Genomic DNA, 25211 nt, shown 5'->3' with positions numbered 1-25211 from the left:
GAATGCACCTTAATTCTCTCTGCTCTTTAAAGAAGCCCAAATTCCAGAGCTTTGGGGATGGATTTGGGGTGTGGTTTATAATTCCAACTGATAAAACAACATACAAAGACAAGGTCTTGGGGCCTATAGCACAAGATTTGTGAATGAATGTGTGTTGATACGTCTTAAGTTAAAGTTAAATGTGCAAAGTATGTATGTCAAATTTGTCATGGTTCTTTGCTGTAACTGATATTTAAAAATTGATATTGACTAGTCTCGTTTATGTCAGAAAAGAGGGCTTCAGGCTCCAACATAAAAATGTTCTCGTTTCAAAAGACTCAACAGCTATCCTTCCTCTGATGTGCTTTGCAGGCAGGTGATAAAATACGTGGAGAGGGAGAGACCACACCCCAAGCCCGCCCCTGCCCCCCTAACACCCCCTGGAAGATGACTCACCTAGAGACCACGATGCCATTCACCTGGAGGAATTTAAACAGGTCCTGCGCCTTCTCTCGGTCTCTGAACTTTTCCTTGGCAGTCAAGGTGTCATATGGCACTAAAAGAGGGTGACTGCCACCACCTGGGGTCAGTAGAGTGAGAGATGACAAAATATTTGGCTCTCCCTTTGCACTTCTGGGAGAACATACGCGCCCCCACAGCTCACCTTCTGTGGGGGACGTTGTACACCAGGCTCACCTTTGCTCTCCAGCTCCAGCTTCTTCTTCTTGGCCCAGATATTGTGATAGTTCTCAGCCACGACTTCCACCATTCCCTGCGTCCCACCAAGGAAACGCCAGTCAGAGAGAAAGCGAGAAAGAAAAATGGGTTCACGTCTGCCAGGCTATTTCGGGCTGCCTTGGGAACGGAACACCACCACATGCTAAGGGCTCATGGCAGAGGGTCTCCCATCATTAATTAGTCTGTGCTTATGTACCTCATTAGTTTGATATCTTTCCATACACACAGAAAACAATTTCTAATTCTGTCCTTCCCTTGTAACTTATTATTCTGGCAGCTTGATGCATTTATGAGAAACACACATTTCCATTTGAAACTGCATTCTGGCGGCACCTCATTTGTCACCCGAGTTCCATATCTTATTCCTGACCTGAGACAGGGAGGTGGAAGTGGGGGTTCAGCAAAAATCTAGAATCCCTGAAAGCCTTTAGCCTAGCAAATGAAGAATAATCACATGTTGGAGAAAAGTGCTGTAAATAAGATTTCTCAAATAGAATTCATCTTTATAAGGCTCATAAAACAGTGCCCTGAAATGCAGGGTGGATTATGGGCTGGTCTGATGGACTCTTCAAAGAGGAACTGCCCCAGGCTTGGGCCAGCCATGGCCACCAATGTGCAGGAGGGAGAATGGGGAGGAGGTAGCTCACGGCTTTTGATTCCACCCTCTTGGTTGTACGTCCCTAAATCCTGCAGTGACTGCTTGTTGGCACCATCATGGGCAATGCGAGTGAATTCACTGTGGGATATGCACATGTCCTTACAGGTGGGGGGACTTCCCGGGACCTGGCAAGCACCCCCACCCAGGAGTTGTTTCATAGATTTCCTCCTAGCTGGGACTAACTTTGTTACTAGTTATTTCTCCAGCTGTTATTAGTCTGTGTTGGGTTTTACTACAGTAATTTGCTGTTTGTTCTTCCTTTGATCAGGTCATGGCCTGTTATGATGTCCCCGGAAGTAGAGTGAAGCCTTGCCTTCTTAGATGATTGGCTAATTCTGCTGAGCCTTTCCCTGTGGTCTCTGTACAGCGTGAACCTCTTCAATTTTGATATTTTAGTGGTAATATGTTCTAGGCCTTCTTCCCTTCCCCGCTCCCCCCCTTTCTTTTTTTTAACTCTTTGGAGGGTAATATGTCCTGCCCTTGAGGGGTTTTAGAAAGCAAGCAACGCCGTTCTAAAAGCATCAGCACTGACCTGGAGCTCTCTGGAGAGCACGACGTTGGATAGGTCCAGGGGAGCAGGACTGTAGCTGTTGCCCTGGGAAAGCAGAGGCAGAATCACTGGGTTTGCCTTTATCTTCCTTATCCTTACCAGCATCCCCTGCTTCAGCTGCCAAAGATGTGTCCCGAAAGATACCAGGCTCGTCGTTGGTGGTTCTTGCCTCTGACACCCCAGGCAGAGCTTTCCCAGCTTCTCCTTGGGCTCTACTGGCTCAGTGTTGGCCTCTGGGCGTGACGTCATACCTGGCTGGCCTGGGACACGCTGCGAAGCTTCTCGTTTTCCCGCTGTTGAACTAGGGCTTCTCCTTCTTTGGTCCTCTCTATGGTCCAGCCCACAGCCAGCATGGTTTTCAGGGACTCTCTGGCAGGCCAGCGATAAATTTCCTTCTCCTGGAAGAAAATGTGAGCACAAGAGCTTTGCAGAGCACACTCTAGCACTCTGACTGGCCTGTCTCCCAGCAGAACTTGGACCCCACCAGTGGATAAGGGCGCTAATTGGCTCCCGCCTCCTCTAGTATTACTATGGCAAAATATCTTCTGCTGCATCTCACTGGAAACCCATAATCAGTCTTTCTGACGTTAAGTATGAGACCCTACAGTGTCCATCCTTTGGAGGGGACGTACCAGACATTATCCAAGGTTTGTGGATACAGAGGGGCAAGAACAGGACAGGGACTCCTCATGTTCTTGTAGCTGTTTAAGATGGAACATTATCAAAATGCATCTGCACAAAACTCTCCTTCCAGCTTGGGACATGGAATTTCTTAGATCTAGAATTTTCTTTAGAGACATGCACAATTTTATAGATGGTCAACATGCACCCAAAAATACCCATGCTATCCTTTATGTGTGGTACTAGGGCTAAAGCTTACATACAGCTCTTACTGATTGCAAGATTGGAATTCAGAGCTGAGTTGAACCAAATTTCTTAATTAAAAAAACCCAAGAGACCTGTCCATATTTTCTTGGGGACTTTCTACTCTATTCCATTTATCTTCCATGATTAGATAATGGGCTTTCTCCAATGGGCTCTCAAAGCCAAAGAACAGAAGGTGAGGCTGGGCTCTTGGAACCTGGTCCTGGGGCTATTGCTACTTGCATGCTCCTGAGGAGTTACCTAGTCCCAGAAAGTCTCTAAGGAACTGGAGGGTGACTGTCCTGAACTCCTCTGACCATCTGACACAGTTCCCAAGGAAGGAAAGTCAGCAAGGTCACTCAGTGTTACTAGAGGCCCACGCCTTACCTTCTCCGTTAACGTCTTGAAAGGCCTTATCAACGGATGTGTCTTCACATTTTCATCCAGGGAAATTCCATATTTCCATCCATTCTGACTCTGTAGAAATGTTCTCAGTTCAAATATCTTTGGCACCCAAAGAGCCCTGCTGTGTGACCCAAATCCCTGCTTCTATTTTCACTGAACAAATGGAATAATGGAATGTGACAGAGCTTGGAAATTCCCCTCAAAAATGTCTAATTGATCCTTTAAGGCTGTCAGGTTCTCTGCCCCTTGAATCTTGAACTCTGCTCTATCATTCCTTCTTGCTTTAGTTGCTGTCCACTCCACTTACTCACTTGTGTTTCAGGCCCACTTAAGACAGACTCTCAGAGTCAAAAGACTCTGGGAACAATGCTGCTCAGGTCGGTGTGTCATGTTCACAGGCAAGGACAGAGGTCAAGGCTAAAAGGCCTGTGAGGATTGGACCACCTGCCCTCAGTGTGGAGTGGCCTGATTTGGTTTGCACCCCTTGCCCACCAAACACAGCAAAATTACAGCAATGTATGTTGCCTAGAGTCATAGAAGTTTAAGAATTTTAAAAGTCATTCAACAAATATTGGTTGAATGCCTACCACAGTATGTGCCAGGCTCTGTCCTAGGCACTGTGGATACAGAGATAACTAACAGCCCCTGATTTCCACAACCTCATGGCCCATAGCCTCCCGCTGCTCCTTCTCAGTCTCTGCCTCTCCTCCCTTGTTAATGTGTATGCTTCTCCAGTTTCTGGCCCTTCTCAAGAGGCACATCCTCCCTGGGTGATCTAATCCAGGCCCAGGGTCCACAAATGGACTAATCTTAAATCAGTATTTCCAGCCCAAACCTCTATCTTCATTTCCAAACCTATTTAAACTCTGCTTGGATGTTCTACAGGTACCTCTCAACATTCCTGGAACACAACCCGGCTTTTTACTTCTCTAAACGGCTCTTCCTCTTGGGTTCCCCCTATCTCCGCAAACAGCACTAGCCTACACTCACTTTCCAAGCCAGAAATATGGGCATCTTCCTTGACATCCACTTCTCCTCTGCACCTTCTCACATGTGTTCAACCTCCGAGACGTATTCATTCATCTGCTTCTCCCTAGCTTCCCTGCCAGGATTTTAGTTCAGGCCCCTATTAGCTCTCACCTGGATCACTGCAACAGCTTCCTAAGCAGTCTCCCTGCCTCCAGTCTCACCACCTCTGCATGGACTCCACTTTTCATACAACTATCAGATGATATTTATAAAACTGACCTGATTGGGGCACTCTCCTGCTTTAAAATTTTCTGACTTTCAGCTGCCATCATGGTAAAATCCAAACTCTTTCTGGCCTCTAAAGCTGTGGCAAAGACCTTATTGACCTCTCCAGGCTCATCTCTTGCCCTTCTTCCCATACTCTCCTCCATGATCCCGCCATATTGAACTACTGCTTCCTAAAGCCACCAAACTCTCTCTTGTTTCCCTGGGTCTGTACCTGCTGCTCTCACGGCCTGCAGTGCACTTGCTTCCCTGTGTCCGGACAACTACCCATCCTTTATCACATTCTGTAGATGTCACCAGCTCAACGAAGTGTCCCTGGACCCCCACTATGGGATTAGGGACTCCTATGTGCTCTCACCCTGCACTCACGCCCATCACTGCAATGAACAACCTGTACCACAACAGCTGGTTCATTTTGTTTCTCCCACAAGCCTGTGAGGTTCTTGAGGGCAAGGGAAAATACTCTTTTCCTTGTTAGATAATCAATGCCCACCTGGCAATGGTGAGCAAACGTGTTTCCTTGTAAATGTGAAGCTTACAGTCTAGCGGAAGAGAGAGATATTAATCAAATACCACAACAGTAAATGTATGGTTGTATGTATGGAAACAGAAAATGTATGGAAAGAGGCATCCTAGGAATTACCATTTGCACAGATAGTTGAAAGATGGGTTGGTAAATGGTGTGTGCACGTGTCCGAGTGCAGATGGGTGCCTGGCTCAAACAAGAGGAAGGTTTCAGGCTGTGTAGGGTGTGCATGTGTGTCTGTGCATGTGTATGCATCTGTGTGTGTGTGAGCAGGGGACTAAAAGCAGAGGATGCAGCTGGAGGGCAGAGGGTGAAGGGAGAGATGAGGCCAGAGATGGTAGCAGAGGCCAGATCTGGCTGTGCCTATCAGGCCATATTAAGGATTTTGATCTTTATATTAGAAATAGTTAGAAGCTATTAAGGGAATTTAATAATCTCTTTAAGGAAGCTTCTAGTAGCTTCCTTAATAGTAAGGAGAAGGGGCTGGCCTGGAGACCAGTGGTAGAATATGACCAAATTTGCACAAGGAAACTGTCAACTGCCTGCAGCATGAACAGACTGGAGAAAGTGCATGTGGGCAGACTAGTTATGAGGTTATCACATCGTCTGGACAAAAGATGACAGTAGCCTGGATTAAAGCCAGGGAACGGGGACAGAAAGAACTCTAAGTAAATTCAAGAGAGACTGAGAGGTAAAATCCACACGCTAGGGAGGGACTGGATATTGCCACGGATTCATGGAGGCGTCCCTTTCCCCTAACTTATAAGCCAGTCAAATGGGCAGAAGTACAGAGTCTTGAGAAAACAAAGATGCTCTGGAGAAAGGGGGGTCAGCAAACCACAGTCCCTGGGCCAAATCCAACTGACCACCTTTTATAAATAAAGTTTTACGGAATACAGGCACGCTCTTTTATTTATGTGTTGTCTAAGGCTGCTTTTGTGCTACAACTGCAGAGATGGGTAGTTGCAACCGAGACTGTCTGGCCCACAAAGCCTAAAATGTTTACTATCCGGCCCTTTTCAGAAAAAGTTTGCCAACCCCTGCTCTAGAATCATGGGGTATTAGCCCATTCTGTAGTTACAGTGATTGTGGTTACCATCAGCTCCCATAGGGACTCATGAAAGAATGAGAGCTGAGCCCAGAACATCACAGAGGCTGAGCCAGTGGTTCAAGGTCTCCCCTGCCCAGGGTGCACTGTGTGGAGGTGGTTTCTGTGGCCTCGCTGTGGAGACAGCCACTGTAACGTGCTGTAGACTGCAGCTAAACAACGGCCCCAATCCTTAACTGGCTGCCCACAGGAATCCTGGATGGCTTTGGCACATTCTTCTCACTTTGCCTGCCAGCATTAAAGGGCTGACAGAGCAATTAAACTTATTAAGCAGCCTGACCTCATGTGGCGAGGAATTTTAAACACCAGATGGACAGGCTTATTAATGAAGGAGTGTCTGGAAGTTCTACCGTTGCCTGCCATAGGAAGACATGGGTCCTCCCTAGGATAAAATTCAGCTTCCTGGCCAAACGCAAGGGCAAGGCTTTCAATTTCATTTTCCCTTTTGCAATGCTACATTCAAAGAAAAAATTTCACGAAAGCCTCCCACCCCGCATTAAGCATTTATGTGAAATATGCACAGGCACCTGCTTGGGGCAAACTCCAGGAAATGCAGTGTTAAGAAGTTAACACTCCCAGAATCGATCACTTTCTTGAGAAATACAAAAAGCAGCACCAGCAGCTGCTGCCACCTATTTCTCCGACCTCCACCAACCCTGGGAAATTGCTGCTCAGAAATAATGAATGCTCTTGGCACGGCGAGTCTGTCACTTGGACAAATCAGGCAGATTTCCAGGATTGGACCCTTTAATGTTCTTGAGCTGTTTTTTTCCCCTGACAATTGTCAGTTGGATGATAATCCCTACCTTGTCACAGGCCCATTTATCATGTGAATGCTCAGCATACTTGGTGACGATATATTCCAATTTTTCAGGCAAGGAGAAACTGCGAAACGAGGGGAAAAAAAAATTACAATCTCCCCAAGCACTTCAGCCAGATGTGCTGAAAAGATGGCCAGATCAAACAGTCAGCTGTCACAGTTGGATGTGATCAACCAGCTAACCCCAAAGCTGAAGCTGGTCTCCAGACACAGTGAACTTCCTGAGCTCAAGGTGTGGCATATCCAGGAGTAGGTCACACACACCTCGCCCTGGCTAATCAAGGGATGTCTCTGCTGTATGCTCTGCTGCATAGGCAGCCTGCCTCCAGTGGCTCTGGGTTCCCTTGGCTCCTGAAGAATCACTTTGGCTCCTGAGCCAGATCTGTCCAGGTTAGCCAGTGAGAATCCCCGCATCCAAAGACACTGGCCTGTCCTCTCACAGCTCCAAACTGGGAATGGCTGACCTGGGTGGCTGGAGGACCAAATAATACAAAATAGAGCTTGTCTACCTTTTCGGGTTTGGTGTCTCATGTTTAAACACCAGAGTTACGGAAGTAGGATAGACACCTGTTGCTTCTATGAGCCCAGCAGCTTTCATCCCTTCTGTTGGTGAGAGCACCTCCACTTTCCTCTGAGGAGCAAGTCTTCCCGCAGTGCACACAGTATCATTGGGAATGGGCACCGGACTTGGCCAATCAGATTCTCTCTCCCCCTGGAATTTGAATCTTGAATCGGGTGAGACCAGAGCAGCGAACTCTTCAAGTGATTCATCCAATGGGGACACCTGGAGATCGTCCATTTGGTCACTCTGCCTGGGTTCCTGTCCCTGCTGAGGTCTGGTTAGTCAGGCTTTTACTAGGTTTTCATAATGACCCTGTATCCCTGCAATAAGGTCCTTTTCTGCTTAAGTTAGCCAGAGTCAGTCCCCATTACTCACATTACTTGAAGAGCCATACTGATGTCAGAGGTGTACGTGAAGAAATCAGAACTCTCAAAGTAAGACTGAACCACTCATCATTAGCACACAAGTGCTGGAGGACAGCATTGTCTCATAATGTTTATAAAAGCGTTCACGTTACCACACCACTTGTCAGCCTTCAGCACACTTACATTTTCATAGGGTGACACTCTCCAAAGTCAGCACCTGCCTTCTCTCTGGCCCCAGTCTTTTACCTCTTCCTTACAGCAGGTTCAATTCTGTTTCCCACCATCCACTCAGCTCAAGGCTCCATCTGATGGAACGTGTACTTAATTTTCCCAAAGACACATTTTATACTTTATCAAAGCTGACAGCCCCTAGGAAGGGCACAGGCTATTCCTCTCATATGAGAACTACTATCACAGAGCACAAGTCCAAGGGGCTCAGATAGGATGTCCTGCTCTCCCTGCTCATTATAGGCAGTTTTGGAGCTCTTCATTTAAAATGCACCTGGACATGAAGACTGTATGACCCACGACACATAATTATAACGGGGGCAGAACTGCCACAAGCCAAAATTGGGCACGTGTTGTCCAATATTTTGTCCATGGCCTAATCATCACCAGTGAGGTGTGCTGGAGAATCAGAGGAAGAAAGTAAAAGGTGGTAGGTTATTCTAAAGTTTCCATAACCCTTGGCACGACAAAGGGCAGGTCCGGCCTCTCAAATAAGGACCCCATGCTGTTCTGCCATCACACCCTGAGGCCTTGCTGGAGCTCAGCTGAGTGTTATTTATGGAGTTGTTTTGATGTACGACACTATTAGAACTGTACAGGCCTAATTCACAAAGACTGAAGATTTTGTCAAAAAACTCATTAATAAATTAATTGCATCATTTGTCAGGGTGGTTCTTGCAATGCTTCAGGCGACATTTATTTGTGGAGAGCGTCTATCTCTTATAACAAATAAACCAATCCCACTCTTCAAAATAGAAAGCCTAGAATATAATAATACAGTATATAATCAGATATGGATGGATTAAGCCTTCAGAAGTTGAGGACAAAATCCAGTGCCTGATGTGCCTTGCAGTGTCAAGGGAAATGATAAACAGTGTTGGCAGGAGCAAAGAAAGGGAAAGTTAAATTTCTTGCTACCTTTTGCAAGAGAAACATTGGCTATTGGGCAAAATATAAGAACCAGTTTAGAGATGATTCTGGACTCACTTCACGGTGTTGATAGGTTTGGGGTCAAAGTTGCCATCTGCATCCACGGAGACCTGTTTCTCCAATGTGGCTGAGATCCTGGTATCTAAATAATCTGGTGGCAAGGCCCCAGCTATAGCACTGAGACAAGGCAGGGCCATTCGGAAAAGATCTTGGTCATACTTCTGTGAGGAAAAACAAAGACCACATTAGTACAGAAACCGAACCATGGCCACCAGGCAGAACCATTCACCCATTAGCTGAAAAAAATAAAATGCATGCCTTTGCCCAGGTTAACCAAAATGGGGAACACGGACGCCCTTAAATACTTCCTGGTGGAAACTAAAGTATCCTTGGAGGATGAAGTGAATCTGTAAAGCCCTCAATTACCATTTGCTTTAAGTTGAAAATCTTATATCGAGGTTTAAATCAATAGTTCCCAAATAGTTAACTGTAAGAAAATCTAAGGGTTAAAGTGGTTCTTGCTAGGCCACAGAAGTCTACAAACTTGTCTGCCATAGATGGTTATAGAAATTGACCCAACCTGAGACTAGAGAGGGCATCGGAAGCTCTGCCAGGCCCCTCAGGAGCTGTTGTGGCTCATATGTTGATATCAGCAGCAGACTGCTCAATATCACATCCACTCTCTCTTGAACCCGGCTGGGAGGGAATTTCAGTCAAAGAACATGGGGTTAGGGACAGTTTTTGCTCTGCTTATTCTACACCACAGGAATAGAGGAGTAGAGAAAATCTAAGTGCAGGTGAACAATAGATGCAGCTACAAACATGCTCCAGGCTTCTGTAAGAAAATCAGACCTACACATTTTCTACCTTTAAAGCCGGCGACCTCAAAACTCTAAAACTGGGTTAAGAAGAGTGGAGGCAAATCTGAGCATTGGAACAGAATTTCAATCAGACAGTACAGTAAGGCTTGGGGTTCAGAGACCCTCAGCTTTCCTCAAGCTTCTCCTCAAACAAGGGGCTGTGAAGAACTCCCCCAGAATGGTGTAAGGTCTATAATCCCACATCCCAACAACACAGCAGAGGTCACGGCTTCTCCTCTAGGCCTGAACCTGGTAAAGGCTGGCTAACAGGGGCCAGACAGTGTTAGGGGGAAAAGAATGTGGGCAGGGGTCAATCGTCAAGACTGAATCGAGGAAATGTTTCTGTAATTTACTCAGAAAGTTGCTCTCCTATGTATCAGCTCTGAGGTCTGGCAAGGTATTCAGCTGCTCTGAGACTTTCCTCACCTGTAAGATGAGGATTAGAGTAGATCCCATTTCAGAGATTTGGGGTGAGGATGAACATAAAATGCTTGTGAAGTGCTTGGCACGGTTCCTAGGATGTGGGAAACGCTGAATAGACATTAGTTATTAGTATTCGTAGGTGCTTGGGGCATTGAGGGCCTCCCTCTTGTTTAGGAAGCACTCCCATTACCTTATGGGAGAGGGAGTCAAAAATCCCCCAGAAGAGCTTCTCGGTCAGGTGTAGCTCTTCCTCCACAGCTAGGCCGTAGCTCCCCCATCCGGAAGGCAGACAGTAATACTTCCAGCACTGTTCATAGTGATTCGTCAGCAGCTGGGAGGTTCAGCACAGCATTGCAGCGGGGGCGTGGGGTAGACAAGATCCACAGGCAGCAACAACATGCAGGGGAGAACAAAACAGCAAGCAGCCATCACGAGAGTGAAACCAACATTTGAAACAGTTGGGTTATCTACACAGAGGCCCTCAAACACCACTGGGAACGGTCTGCTTTTGTGCTAATGAGCTCCAGCCTGAGCTAAATCTGCCTGATTAATTCTGGTACCTCCTAAGGTGCCCCTATCAGTTACTAGGAAATGAAAGGAACTGTTTCTACTCCAAGTGAGAAAATGATACCCTCTGAAAGTAGTCACTGTGTGCTGTTTCAGCTCGTCAGAGGTGGGCAGAATTGCTTCTGAGACCTTTGCTTATAAATCTGGAAGATCCTGGGTAACGCTGGTATGGGGAGAGGATGGTGGGATGCACACTGTGGGTCTGAAGATTTTTCTCTACATTGGTTACTGTTCCTGGCTTCCTTGCCTTTCTTCTGAGCCTTCTGATGGCCCTGCCGTGTTACAGCAGTTCCACATATGGCCAGTAGAGGGGAGAAGTACATCACCAATGTTCCCATCCCAGCAGGTGGGATCCACATCCTCCAAGGAAAATCCCACTGATCTGAGAGGTAAAAGTGAGCTTATTGAGTGCTCTCAGTGATGCCTCTTTGGGAGCCAGAATCCAGCTGACAGCACCGGGCTGCTGAGGAAGCAAGGCCAAGTTGAACTCTGAAAACTGTGGTTTTCAGCTAAAGCATTTTTGGGGATTAAAACCAGGACTGTTAGGGTTAGAGAGAAGAATGGGCCTGTGGAGGGCTGTGGGGTCTCTGGCAACATACAAGCTGTTTTCCGCCTGGCATGGAGAAAGAGAATTGAACTACAGGCTCCTGGGAATTCTGTTTATCCCAGAAAAATGCTTCTTGGGATCCTTGCTTGGACTACTTCTGAAACGAAGGAAAAGTTCCGTTCAAATCACCAGGCAGAATCGTCAGGTGTGGCTGGCCACTGCTGATACTTTTGAATATGCAAATATGGCAGGTGCCTCAGAAGTAAAAGATCAAAACACTGCCCTCCTGGGGGGGCAGCTGATTCTGGGGTCCCCCCACCCAGTGCTAGTGATACAGTGTTTGTCATTTATGAGAAAAATAGGAATGAGGCAACCAAAAAAGAAGAGGGCTCTGTGGCCTTACTTTTCCTTAATAAAGAAAAAGAAAAAAAGTAAAAAACAAAAGAGAGGATCTGTTGCAAAAGAAGAAAAAAGCACAAAACAGTATGAAATAGAAAAGGGACGCTTTAGTTTCTGCACTTAGATGAATAATCACAGAGCCTTCAAGGCTTTTTGAGATTGAAAACATTCTGAAAACCTAATTAGGGTGGGAAAGCACAAAATCCAGGTCCCTCACTAACCTCTGCTAAATAACAAGTAGCCGGTGGCAAGTCATTAAGGAAAACCGGAACAGCCAATGAGTCTAGCTGATCTACTCTCTTCAATCTGGACACTCAAGATGGGATTCGATTTTGTGGTTTGTATCTTGTCAGCCCTCAACATGAAGGAGTCAAACCCACTTCCCATGGATTTTGCTCCTGAAATTGTGAAGACATCACGTTTTACAAGGCAGTTTGCTGTGCCCTGGGCTGTGTTTCTGTAACGACGGAGAGGTTTACCTTAAGAGGCATTTTGCAGTACTCGTTGAGTTGAGGCACGTCAAAAACAAGACGTCGCAGGAGTTGCTGTAACATGGAAGGCCTCAAGTGGCTGCCATGTGGAATGAGAAAAACAGGAGGATAGAATGGAAAGAAATAAGCAAGTAACAAAGGAAGAAAGAGTGAAAGAAACACCAGCAAAAACCAAATATTAGAGCTAAGCCTCAAAACTATTAGTTCCTGAAACACAAGATCTTGGGTAAACCACGGTCAATGATAAAACACCTTAAAAACTGAGTATAGTTAAAATACAGAAAGAGGGACGTGTGGCTAATGAATTGAGCTACCTAAGGTTAAATTCCAACCATCATGTGACCAGATGTTCTAGGGTCTGTGCACACACTACACCAGTCATTATGTGCAAAGAATATAACAGAAAGAAGGTGCAGCTGATTTTATAGTCATCTCTAAGGACCGACCGTCGTCCCCTTGAACTCTGTAAAGGGACAACCTAGAGTTGACTAGCTGCACAGGTGGAATCTGAGGCCACCTACCGGTGTGATCTGAAGGTAACATTAAGGCCCTCTGAGTTAGTATCTGATCCCTGAAATTCTCATTATTGGAATAACTTCTTTGGGTTAAACTCTGTCCTCAAAAAAAAACAAAGACTGCCTTTGAAAGGCAAATGCACTAATTAGAGAACAATTCACCAAATTATCAAAGAGTTCATGGCCCTGGCATTGGGTGCAAGTGAATTCTGAGAGAGAGAAAGGAGAGAGAAGCAACATGAGTTAGTCTTTATTTTTAGATCGCCAAACCTTTTAAAAACTTAGTGGAAGCTCTGGATTCTCCCCAGAGAAAAGTGCACATGCATGCACATACAATTTGGCCTACAAATTCACTTCATGACCCTTTGAATTCCTTCCACAGAAGCCTAAGGAGCCATGGAGGCAAAGTTCGTAACTATGAAGTGAAATGTTGGAATGCCAGGAAAGAAAGCCCAGGCGGCCTCTACAAGGACAATGGACCTGAATGGATATGGACAACGAGACTTATCAGTTCACAACTTTTCCTAGAGCTGCCCTTGTGCTAAAAGCCCTGGAGTGAAAAAGTCAGTCAAAATATACAGCAAGTAAATGGCCTTGTCTCTGAAGGCAGTAATTATGATGTAAAATTCCTCAAATTTTCACATTGTTTAGCTAATTAGCAATATCACCTTAGGTTGACTAACTTGAATAAAATCAAGGAGTGCAATCAATCTCTATTAATTCCTCACATTAAAAATAATGAAAAATCTAGTTAAGTATCAATTTGTCTGCTCTATCTAGAGCTCAAATGGGCCAAGAGGAAGAGTGTGGAAGCCCCCAAGATACAGTATTAGGGCTGTGAGCTATGTTTCTGGTTTGATGTAAAATTCTAATTTCCCTAAGGTCTGATTATTTAAAAACATTTGCAGCTAAGATCAATTTCCTCATGACCTTTTGACTAGGAATATTGTACGTTGGGAGACAGCATCCCTTGGTTGGTTTGGTTCCTAAGATACCTGCTGAGTTCAGATCTAGCAAAAGGTAGAATAAGATGTGCAGTTCTATTGATGGAGTTACAGCCAATTAGAGAATCCATGCTGATAGGAAGGATTTCTTTTTGTGTAAACCCATTATTTATTCCCTCAGCCACCACTGAGAAGACAAGGAGAAGCCGAGATACACAAGTAATGGGACCATTGCTCTTCCTTTTGAAGTGACAGAATGGAAACCCTAGTTATCCTATGAATTCATTGAGGCCTATAAGTGTGTTTACCAAGCTTTGTCTCTCTTCTAAGACCCATGACATCCTAATGAGCTTAATTCTCTGCCAGTTATAAAAATACTGGAATTAATGAAGTAGTGTCAGAGCACAGGGCCTGATTTTCATAGAGGATCTCAGAGAGAAACCCCTTTACAGGGCCCGAGTGGAGGCACTCTCCCACCCTCCACTCCACACCCTGGGCAACAACACAGCTTGTCCCCTAAAGTAGTTGAAGCCTGGAGGCCTTAGAAGACAGAAAGAGGGGATACAAGTTAATTTTAATACAGCATTTTAAATGTAAGGACCACTGTTACATTTGAAATATAAATGTGAGATTGCCTTTCAGCTTGATGTTCTAAAAGGAACGACCAACTGCTTCTTCCTAGGTAGCCCCAGCCCCCTACTGCACAGTCATCTCCTGTGTGATTATGAAACAACCTGTTCCACAAGAATCAGGACCATGCCCAGCTGGCCACTAAAGGTGATGCCTGCTGGTCCTGTCTTCAGAGCAACCTAAAGCAGTGGTTCCCAATCTTGGCTTCATCTTGGAATCAACTGGGGAGCTACAAAAGCTAGAGGCCGGGGTCCCATCCCCAATGGTTTTGATTTTTTGGGTTGAGCCGTGGCCTGGACACTGGGGCCTTCATGTAGTAGCTCCCCAGGTGATTCTAACGTGCAGCTGAGGTGGGAAACCACTGGCTTGAAACAGCAGATCCTGGTCCTGGATGTGCTGCTGAGACCTGCCATGGGAGGAGCCCTCTTCCTTTGACCCTACCAGACTGGACATAGTTTCCTGAGGATCCAAGAATTCTTGGGGTGACTTTACCCTTTGTCCTCAGTTGGATCTGATGCCCATCTGCAGAGGTGAAAACTATTGCCCTTAATTCCCCACTGGGACTGGAGTTTCCTTCTTTTCTTTGCCCCAGGCCTTGTGGGGCATCGAGGTGGGTTGCCTTGAGTCACACTTTTAGCATCTGGCCTCTGTGTAAAGGTCCACTCATTCAGAAGGGGGGAATCTGCTTCTGGCTCTATCTTAGGAACTAGAACATTGATTCTTAGTCTGAATACTTCCGGCCTGAAGGTCAGTCTCATCTCCTGGTCCACCAACCCCAGGGCTGGAGCCTGAGCTGTGCCTCCCGACTTCCTCATGGTGAGAGATGAGCCTCAAGGAAGAGGGGATCAGAAAGAGCTTGTGGCAAATGGGGGACCCAGCACATCCTATGAGGAGAGGTTTCAGTGAGGGCTGGTGTACAAGAAAGTCCTGGAAGCTTCCTCAGACTAGATGCACCAATTTTTAGATTATACAGTTAAATGCAGCCAACATGGACACATACACAGACGTGAAGAACATGTGAGGGGTACTCACTTGCAAATGGCAAGCAAACATTCTTCTATGGTGTCCCTCTGAGCTTTGGTGAGGGAACGGCCCTTGGAAAGCCTGTATATTGTCTGTAGTGTGGAATCGATCAGCGAGGTGTAGTGTTCTGTTCCAGCAAAGAGCGGGGCGCATCTTGTGAGGAGTGGGAGCACGGCGGAACATAGGTACCTGTTCAGTGCCAGCGCCGCCTCTGTGGTGCTCAGGGAAATCTAAGGAAAGGGGATTGGGACGCTGGTTAATCTCTCCAGGAAAGCCAGAGCCAAGCTTATCCTGCGTACTGAGCTCCCATCTAGCAGGGTGGGAAGCTTACACACATCTGTGTTTCACAGCCACAGAGCGAACAACTTTCCACCTTGTCAGCAGACCTATTTCTCTTTTGCATTTTAAATGAAAAAATCAGGTTAAAAGAAAAGATAAAGAGAAGGAAAGCAAAGGCTAGCTGGCTGATCCTAACTCATTTCAAATGATCCACAGACATCCGTTCCCTTCAAAGGAAAATTCAAAACCCTTATTAAAACCAGTTGATGTCCAGTCTAACCCAACATGCCTGATGTTTGCAAAGTCCGACTGCCAAGCTACCACGTGATTATTCTGGTTTTAGCTCTCTTTTCTCACCTTATGGAGACTCATAATTTGTCCTCTTGTGATTTTGAGATGAGTAAATGGTTATAGGCTGAGCAAGCTCTCAAACTCACTGGTTTGGGGACAGTTTTACTGAGAGAAAATCAAACTCTGACCCCCATCATTTAATTTATAACCATCGTGAGCAATTTGCCATCTGGTAAATGACATGAGGGTAGAAGTCACCAAAGGGAACCTAACTCTGCACGGGAAAAAGTGTACAAGGAACAGAAACCTAGGACTTTCTCTAAAACTCTGCTGTAATTCTCACTCACATTTTCTCTCATCATTTAGACAAGTTGGATTCAAGGAAGGCCCATTTAGTGACACTAAATACAGCCAAAACATGCTTAACTGCCATCTTGGAAAAGTGCAGAACTTCAAAGGAAGCTTTGAGATCCACAGAGATTAAATATTATCATTTCCTGTGATGATCACAGACGTTATATTTGTAACACATTTTCTATAGCTTATGATTTAATAAGCTGTTTTCTTTGAACTATACACATCTCTGGGGGTTCCTATTAATTATCAAAAGTTTTTCTCCTAGAAGCTTCAGTAATCATACCAAAAGAAACAGCTTATCTTTCACATTTATCACTTTAGAAGACAGAGTTGTTAAAATAGGAAGGACAGAGCTTTGATTTCAGTGGCTTAAAAGTTTTCAAAAGAGAATGCATGAAAATGCATGTGCTGAGGAACTGAATATAAAACTTCTTTTGCTGTAAATGGTGCTTAGGCAAGCATGTGATTTGAACACCAAGTGCTAGAATAGCACCTGCTGTTTATTTGATCTACAAAAAAAACCAAATGCATTGATCAGGAACCTTAGGAATGTTCCACAAGTTAAAAAACATTATTACTTTTTAAATCAAGGAATTTATAGGAAAGCTCAAACCAAAAGTAGCTGTGGAAGCATAGTTTTAATTATCCAAAAGGATCATATGCCCCTAACACATTATGGATATACCATTTCTTACCTCCATGCCACATATGGGGGTGGAGTGCCTATTCAGATGGACTTTGTACTGCTTTCTATTTCTGGGTAACCCCATCCGTTTCTGTGTAACCCATTCAAATGGAATCCATCTCAGTTAAGGAATTGGCTGGCTGATCATCCACTACCAGAGGGAAGACTTCTATCTCTGTTAGACACCAGGTGGAGCCTTTGAGAAACTTCATGACTGATCTAGAAGACATGCCTCTGGTTCTCTAAAAACAACCCTAAACCGGTGAGATCCTTTTTGGACTCAAGTTGATCTAACTGGTCTTGCTCCTTGGACCCAGGACTCCTGGTGCACTGTCTCTCTGCTTAGTCCTGACTTGGGGCATCTGGCACCTATGCTCTTTAACTCTGGGGCCTCTGGTCTTGAAGGCTGTTGATGTTGGATTACTCTGCCTCACACTTGACTTCCAAACTTGGATTTGCACTTCGTCTCTTATATTGACCTTGTCACGCCCTGAGCTTCAGGCTCTCCTTCCTGATGGTCAGTGCACGTAGCTTAAGGAGTGAGAGTGGGAAGAGTATTCCTGCCTATAATGCTGCTTGGGGGTTAGGAGGGTGGTGCCACTGCTATCTAGTGGGTAGAGCCGGGGATGCTGCTAAACATCTTACAATGCACAGGATGGCCTCCCACAACAAACAGTGCCAAGGTTGAGAAACTCTGCAATAGAGGGAGCTGGATTGAACATCTGAGGTCAGGTTTATGTACATCTAAGTCTCTGGCCCAATAAATTAAGATCTTCCGTTTCTTGGTACCTCTGTTTTCTCACCCTTTAAAGCAAGCTACTAATATGTCATCAGTAAGTGGGTAGCAAATATTCATTTCTAAATCCAATGTTACTAGTTTAAAATGATGGGGAAAATAGTTTTGCTTCTTTTAGCCACTTACTGTGTCTAGAGAGGCAGAGGCTCTTAAGTCAGGTAAAAATCCAACCTCCAGCAAGTGGAGCAGGAAAGTTTGATCCTTGATGCCATAAACGCGGTCCAAGAACAGCACCATGGGTGCCTTGTGGTCAGGGCAGAAGTTGGCAGCCATGTCTGGCTCGCTGACCGACCCATCTGAAAGACACACAGAGGATGTCATTTTCCTTTTTCTATCTCCAGTCTCAAGAGGCGACACAGAGCTTGTCTGTCTATGGCTTGTTCTCCTAAACACGCAACAGGAATTTTGGAAATAATACAATATTGTGCTGGAGCCAGCTTATACTGGCTTGGAAGAGCTGATTGTAAAAATTTCAGGAATTTTGTAAGCCAGTTATAGGACATGCCCATTGTTAAAAATTAAAACTTACAGTTAAGTAAATTATATTTAAAAAGGTAATAAATACTTAAAACTTGTCACTTCCTAATTATTTTACCATAAACTATACTCCTGAGCTGATTTACATTTGTTATATTTGTATGTGGGAAATACAATGCAATGGTGTGCTGTGTGCATTCTCTTTCCAACTTTGTGCTCAGTGACATCTCTTTGGCAGCTTGAAATCGGCCAAGGTGAGAGCATTAACAGCACAGAAATGGGCAAATGCCAGGAATGAGGGCTTGGTTTATTGCTTTGTTGAATGATGACATAAGAAAGGGAGGGGGAATACAAGGAAGATGAAATTTAAAAGTGTGCCATGTTTGTAGCCATTACATCATAAACAGCACAAAACCGAGGACATATTCTTTCAGTATTTAGAAGCTATTGGCTGATTTTGGTGAAATTTAGATCAGATCATCCAAGAATTCTAACTATATTTTAAGATAAAGGTTCCAAGATGAAGTAGGGGAATGCTGTGAGGAAAATAAAAATTGCTTGACTTGGAGTATAAAGATAGGATTTTGGAAGAAGATAAAAAAGAGAAACAGCTTTCGCCCTATTTACTATCTTGTTAACACCACAAACTAGGAAAGAGAGCCCCTAACTGATCAAGCTATAGTCAGAGCGTATTTAAATACTGCACTTCATAAGGCACCCTGAGAGTCGCAAAGATTTAGCGTTCAGCCCAGAACATAATTCAGCCCAGGTGTCAGTGCAGCACTCCTGGAGAGCAAGGAGGGAAGGGATTGGAGGCGGCCTGATTTTCCTCCCCTGAGCACCAGGCGGAGCTGGATCTGAACAGCTGAGGCTGAATTAATCTCTCAGACACACTTGGTGTTCTGAAGAACATTATTTTTACGGGATATCAATGAGTGTTTTGTGATCAAAAAGCCTCGGAAACAGTGAGTTCAACATTTATTTTCTTTATCACACATTTCTCAGAGGCTTTATAATCTTAAAGATCTTCATGAAGTTATAAAAATGTGATATATTCAAGAGTGATGTCACCAAGATCGGGGAGTGGGAGACCATAGCCTCTGTCCTTCCACTAAGATCAGCAATTACATAAATATACATGTAGATAAGGAGAACATATTGGTGGTTACCACAGGGAAAGGGGGGGGTGGCAAAAGGGGTAAAGGGGCACATATATATGGTGATGGATGGGAACGAAACTATTGGTGGTGAACAGGATGCAGTCTGTATAGAAGCTGAAATATAATAATGTACACCTGAAATTTACACAATGTTATAAACCAATGTGACCTCAGTAAAATAATTAAAAACAAACAACCAAACAAAAAAACCCAATTACAAAGCTATCCATGAACAAAAACAGCTCTGGGAGAGCCCAGGAGTCCACTTAGGAAACTTCAGCAACACCGTGGAACAAAACCCCTGAGAATAAGCAGACAGAAAGGGAAGGAAAAACAGCTTCATTCTGCCCGCACCTTCCAGGCCAGTAACACTCAGTGCCAAGAAGGAACTCCTCAGCTGGAATAGTTCCCCTTGCAGGGAAGGGAGAGTGGGGTGAGTGACAGCTTCTCCAGCTTTTTAGTGCACTCTGTGAAGGGCCAACTTTGGTTTCACCACACCCAGAGACTGGCAAAGCTGAGATGTCTAGGAACAAGGAAGAAGGATAGCGGCTACCAGTATCGGCCATGCAGCAGGAATGACCATGGTTCCCAGTGACCTGCTATGCTGAGGACCCAGAAGCTTTCACTGCTGAAGAAACCAAGGGCCAGTACAACCACCACAAAACCGCAGCAGATTTCACTGGTTTTTGCCCCACAGGTTTTCATGTTCACAGATGCCCAGCCACCTGAGTCTCACCCCACAGCCTCCCCACCAACAGCTGGAACCCAGGATCTGCACTGGCAGCCAGCCCCAGACTCCATGGCGGTGCAAGATGCTGCCTAGATCCTTGTGGCTCATCCCCATTGCCATGTGTGCTCTCAGAGCTAGCCACTCCAGCTGTGCACCTGCACGCTGCCATCCCAACTACCATCACTGGCTTCCACTGCTGTCTGTGTACCCACAGTAAGACCCTGCAGCCACAGGAGTGCATACTGGCTGGCAGGATCTCCACTGCTGCTAGTGCACCCATAGTTGGACCTGGTCTTTGCTGTTGGCCCTGTCCCTCACCACTACATGTGTGCCTGCAATTGGCTTCTGCCACACAAAGGCACATGCAGCTGGTCCCTGCAGCCAAGTGTGTGCATACCACTGGCTCCAGCCACCACCACTACCTGCACTGGTCCCCAGTTGCTAGACCTAGAAGCACGGCTGAGGACCCCAACAGCCCTGGTAGCCACTGAGGACCCCTGACAGCACTTGTCAAGGACTACGCAGTTGTCAATGTTGTGGATCCTTGTGGCCTGAGCTGACAAGACATTATGCCCCTTCTGGACCCAAAGCTGTCAAACACTCCTGCATTTGGTGCCCTGCACCACTAGACCTGGCGTCATAGCAAGCTTTAGTGTACCTCACCTGAAGGTGGAGGTCTTTCCTTACCCAAGTCAGTCCATAAAGTCTGGAAAAGCTGATTGCTTCTTCAAATGCACAGATACCTCTGCAAGGCTACAGGGATCACAAAGAATAAGGGAAACATGACACCACAAAAGGAGCACAGTAAACTTCTAGTGCCTGACCCCAAAGAAATGGAAATACAGGAATTGCCTGACAAAGAATTGAAAATAATTATTCTAAAGATGCTCAGAGAGCTAAAAGATAACACAAATAAACAATTTAATGATATGAAGAAAACAAAACAACAACAAAAGGAGAAGTTCAACAAAGAGATAGAAAACATAAAAAAGAACGAAAAAGAAGTTTTGGAGCTGAAGAATACAGCGACTAATAGAAGAATTCAATGGAGAGCTTCAACAGCACAGTGGACCAAGCAGAAGAATCACTGAACTCAAAGAAAGACCATTTTAAATTCCCCAGTAAGAGGAACAAAAAGAAAAAAAAGTGAAAGGGAATGAAGAAAGCCTACAGGACTTATGGGACACCATTAACAGAAACAATCTACACATCACGGAAGACCCAGAAGAAGAGAGGAAGAAAGAGGCAGAAAGCTATTTAAAGAAGTAATGGCTGAGAACTTCTCAAACACAGGGAGATATTTGGATATTCAAGTTCATGAAGCTAATAGGTCACTCTGAAATTTCAATCCAAAATAATCTTCTTCAAGACACATTATAATAAAACTGTCTAAAATCAAAGATAAAGAGAATTTTAAAAGCAGCAAGACAAAAAAATTCTCTCATCTAAGGGAACCCCCATAAGGCTACCAGCAGATTTCTCAGCAGAAAGTTTGCAGGCCAGAAGAGAGTGGGATGATACAGTCAAAGTGCTGAAAGAAAAACCTGCCAACCAAGAATATTTTATGCAACCAAGAATATCAGAAATGAAGGTGAAATAAATACTTTCCCAAACAAACAAAAGCTGAGGGAATTCACCACCACTAGATTTGCCTTACAAGACATGCTGAAAGGAGTTCCTCAAGCTGAAATGAAAGGATGCTAATTAATAACATGAAAACATATGAAATATACAACACACTGTTAAAGATAAGTATATAGTCAGATCCAGAATGGTCTAATACTGTAAGGAAGGAAATAAGAAAGAGCAGAGCAGAAATAAATGAAACAGAATAGAAAACAAAATGATCAACAAAACTAACAGCTGAATTTTTGAAAAGATAAAATTGACAAGCCTTTATTAGACTTATCAAGAAAGGGAGAGAACTCAAATAAAATTATAAATGAAAGAAATGTTACAACTGATACCACACAAATACAAAGGATCATAAAAGTGATCTTATTCTTATGAATATTTATATGTCAATAATTGGACAACCTAGAAGAAATGGATAAAATCCTGAAACATACAACCTAGTGAGAATGAATTATGAAGAAATAGAAAATCTGAACAGACCAATAATGAGTAAAGAGATTGAATCAGTAATCAAAAACCTCTCCCCAAAGAAAAGCCTAGGAACAGATGACTTCACAGCTGAATTCTACCAAACATTTCAAGAAGTATTAATACTAACCCTTCTCAAACTCCTCCAAAAAACTGAAGAGGAGGGGACACTTCTAAACTCATTTTATGAGGCCAGCATTACCCTGATACTAAAACCATATAAGGATACTGAAAGAAAACTACAGGCTAATATCCCTGATGAATACAGATGCAAAAATTCTTAACAAAATATAAGCAAACCAAATTCAACAGTCCATTAGAAAGGATCATGCACCATGATCAAGTGGGATTCATACCTGGGATACAAGAATGGTTCAGCACGTGCAAATCAATAAATGTGATCTATCACATTAATAGAATGAAAGACAAAAGTCATATGATCATCTCAATAGATACAAAAAAAGCACTTGACAAAATTCAACATCCTTTCATGATAAAGAAATTCTTGACAAATTTGGTATAGAAGGAACATACCTCCACATAATGAAGACCATATATGACAAACCCACAGCTAACATCATGCTCAACAGTGAAAGGCTGAAAGCTTTCCCTCTAAGATGAAGGTCAAGATAAGGGTGCCCCACTCTCACCACTCCTATTCAACATAGTACCAGAAGTCCTAGTCAGAGAAATTAGGCAAGAAAAAGAAATAAAAGGCATCTAAGTCAGAAAGGAAAAAGTAAAATTGTCTCTATTTGTTGATGACATGATCTTGTATATAGAAAATCCAAGTCTCCACCAAAAATTGTTAGAACTAATAAGCAAGTTCAGTAAAGTTCCAGGATATAAAATAAGCACATAAAAATCAGTTGCATTTCTATCCACTACAATGAATTATCTGAAAAAGAAATTTCAAAAAAATCCCATTTACAATAGCATAAAAAACAATAAAATACCTAGGAATAAATTTAACCAAGGATGTGAAATATTTATACATCAAAAACTATAAGACACTGATGAAAGAAAATGAAGAAATGAATAAGTGGAAAAAATACTATGTTCATGAATCAGAAGAGTTAATACTGTTAAAGTGTCCATACTACCCAAAGCCATCAGTGAATTTAGTGCAATCCCAAGAAAATTCTAATGTCATTTTTCACAGAAATACAAAAAATAATCCTAAAATTTGTATGGTAACACAAAATACCCTGAATAGCCAAAGCAATCTTGAGAAAGAACAAAGCTGAAGGCATTACACTTCCTGATTTCACACTATATTACAAAGCTATAGCAATCAAAACAGTATGGTATTGGCGTAAAAACAGACACATAGACCAGTGGAACAGAACTGAGAGACCAGAAACAAACCCACACATAAATGGTCAACTAATACTTGACAAGGAAGCCAAAAATACTCAATGGAGAAAGGATAATTTCTTCAACAAAAGATATTGGGAAAACTGGATATGCACATGCAAAAGAATGAAATTGGACCCTTATCTTACACCACTCACAAAAGTTAACTTGAAATGGAATAAAGACTTAAATGTAAGACTGGAAACTGTAAAATTCCTGGAAGAAGACTTAGGGGTAAGCTCCTTGACATTGGTCTTGGTGATGATTTTTTGGATATGACACCAAAAGCATAAGCAACAAATGAAAAAGTCATTAAGTGGGACTACATCAAACTAAAAAGCTTCTGTACAGCTAAAGACACAATCAACAAAATGAAAAGGCGACCTATAGAAGGGGATAAAGTACTTGCAAACCATCTATCTGACAAGGAGTTACTATCCAAGATATATAAGGAACTCATACTACTCAATAGCAAAAAATCCCAAATAATCCAATTAAAAAATGGGCAAAGGACCTGAATCTACACTTTTCCAAAGAAGACATGCAAATGGCTAACACGTACATGAAAAGGTGCTCAACATCACTCATCATCAGGGAAATGTAGATCAAAACCACAATGAGATATCACCTCACATCTATTAGAATGGCTATCATCAAAAAGACAAGAGATAAGAATTGCTGGCAAGGATGTGGAGAAAAGGGAACCCTTGTGTGTCGTTGGTGTACACACACACACACACACGGAGAAATATTATTTAGCCATAATAAAGAAGGAGACTCTGCCATTTGCAACAACAAAATGGACCCTGAGGGCATTATGCTAAGTGAAATAAGTCAGATGGAGAAAGACAAATATTGTATGATCTCAGTTATATATAGAATCTAAAAACACTGAACTCATAGAAACAGAGAGCAGGCTGATGGTTACCAGGGGTTGGAGGAGGTAAGGGAGATGTTGGTCAAAGGGTACAAACTTTCAGGTATAAGATGAATAAGTAATTGGGGACCAGATGCACAGCATGTTGACAATAGCCAACAATATTGTACTGTATACATGAAAGTTGCTATGAGAATAGAACTTAAATATTCTCACCTAAAAACAACAAAAACGGTAATTACATAAGGTGAAGAATGTGTTAACTAACCTTATTGTGAAACATTTTGCAATATATATGTGTATCAAATCATCACATTGTACACCTTACATCATGTTACATGTCAATTGTATCTCAATGAAAATGGAAAAAATGTGGTATATTCCACAGCACTTCTCAAACTTATGTGACTCCAAACTCCTTGTTAACATCTACACCAATTAATATTTCCTACAAAAACGTTCCACGGAACACCAGTTCTGGAATGCTGTACAGAGTCATGCTATCTTTTCAATTCCTCCATCTGCCAGGAGGAAACCGCCTGCATAGCAGGTGGAGTGACATGGAGAAACAGAATGCTTTTGAGAGAGTATAAGTTTGGTAAAGTTAACATTGACTGATGCCAAATGTCACAAGAGGCATTGGGGGGAAAAACTCTTTATGCTCCATGGCTGCGAGGTACAGAGGACCGTGGCGGAAGGGTATCTGTACCAGGC

At 43.6% G+C, this 25211-nt stretch overlaps 1 protein-coding gene across 11 annotated transcripts in view; it reads right to left on the bottom strand.

The window, feature by feature from the left end:
- RYR3 (ryanodine receptor 3) overlaps window positions 1-25211 on the bottom strand; it is a 484412-nt gene that overhangs the window by 92898 nt on the left and 366303 nt on the right. For 10 of the 11 annotated variants that reach the window (XM_070239375.1, XM_070239401.1, XM_070239387.1 and 7 more), the window contains 11 exons: window positions 17921-18090; window positions 15396-15616; window positions 12263-12353; window positions 10461-10601; window positions 9045-9208; window positions 6889-6967; window positions 3177-3266; window positions 2177-2323; window positions 1908-1970; window positions 676-751; window positions 440-559 (listed from right to left, as the gene is read on the bottom strand). In XM_070239375.1, the coding sequence (XP_070095476.1) occupies window positions 440-559; window positions 676-751; window positions 1908-1970; window positions 2177-2323; window positions 3177-3266; window positions 6889-6967; window positions 9045-9208; window positions 10461-10601; window positions 12263-12353; window positions 15396-15616; window positions 17921-18090 (1362 nt within the window). Of the gene's footprint in view, window positions 1-435; window positions 560-675; window positions 752-1907; window positions 1971-2176; window positions 2324-3176; window positions 3267-6888; window positions 6968-9044; window positions 9209-10460; window positions 10602-12262; window positions 12354-15395; window positions 15617-17920; window positions 18091-25211 lie in introns of all 11 variants that reach the window. The other variant, XM_023620680.2, reaches the window with a different exon arrangement.

The sequence above is a fragment of the Equus caballus genome, chromosome 1 (assembly GCF_041296265.1).
Source record: "Equus caballus isolate H_3958 breed thoroughbred chromosome 1, TB-T2T, whole genome shotgun sequence".
NCBI lineage: Eukaryota > Metazoa > Chordata > Mammalia > Perissodactyla > Equidae > Equus > Equus caballus.
This window is presented reverse-complemented; position numbering and strand designations above follow the sequence as displayed.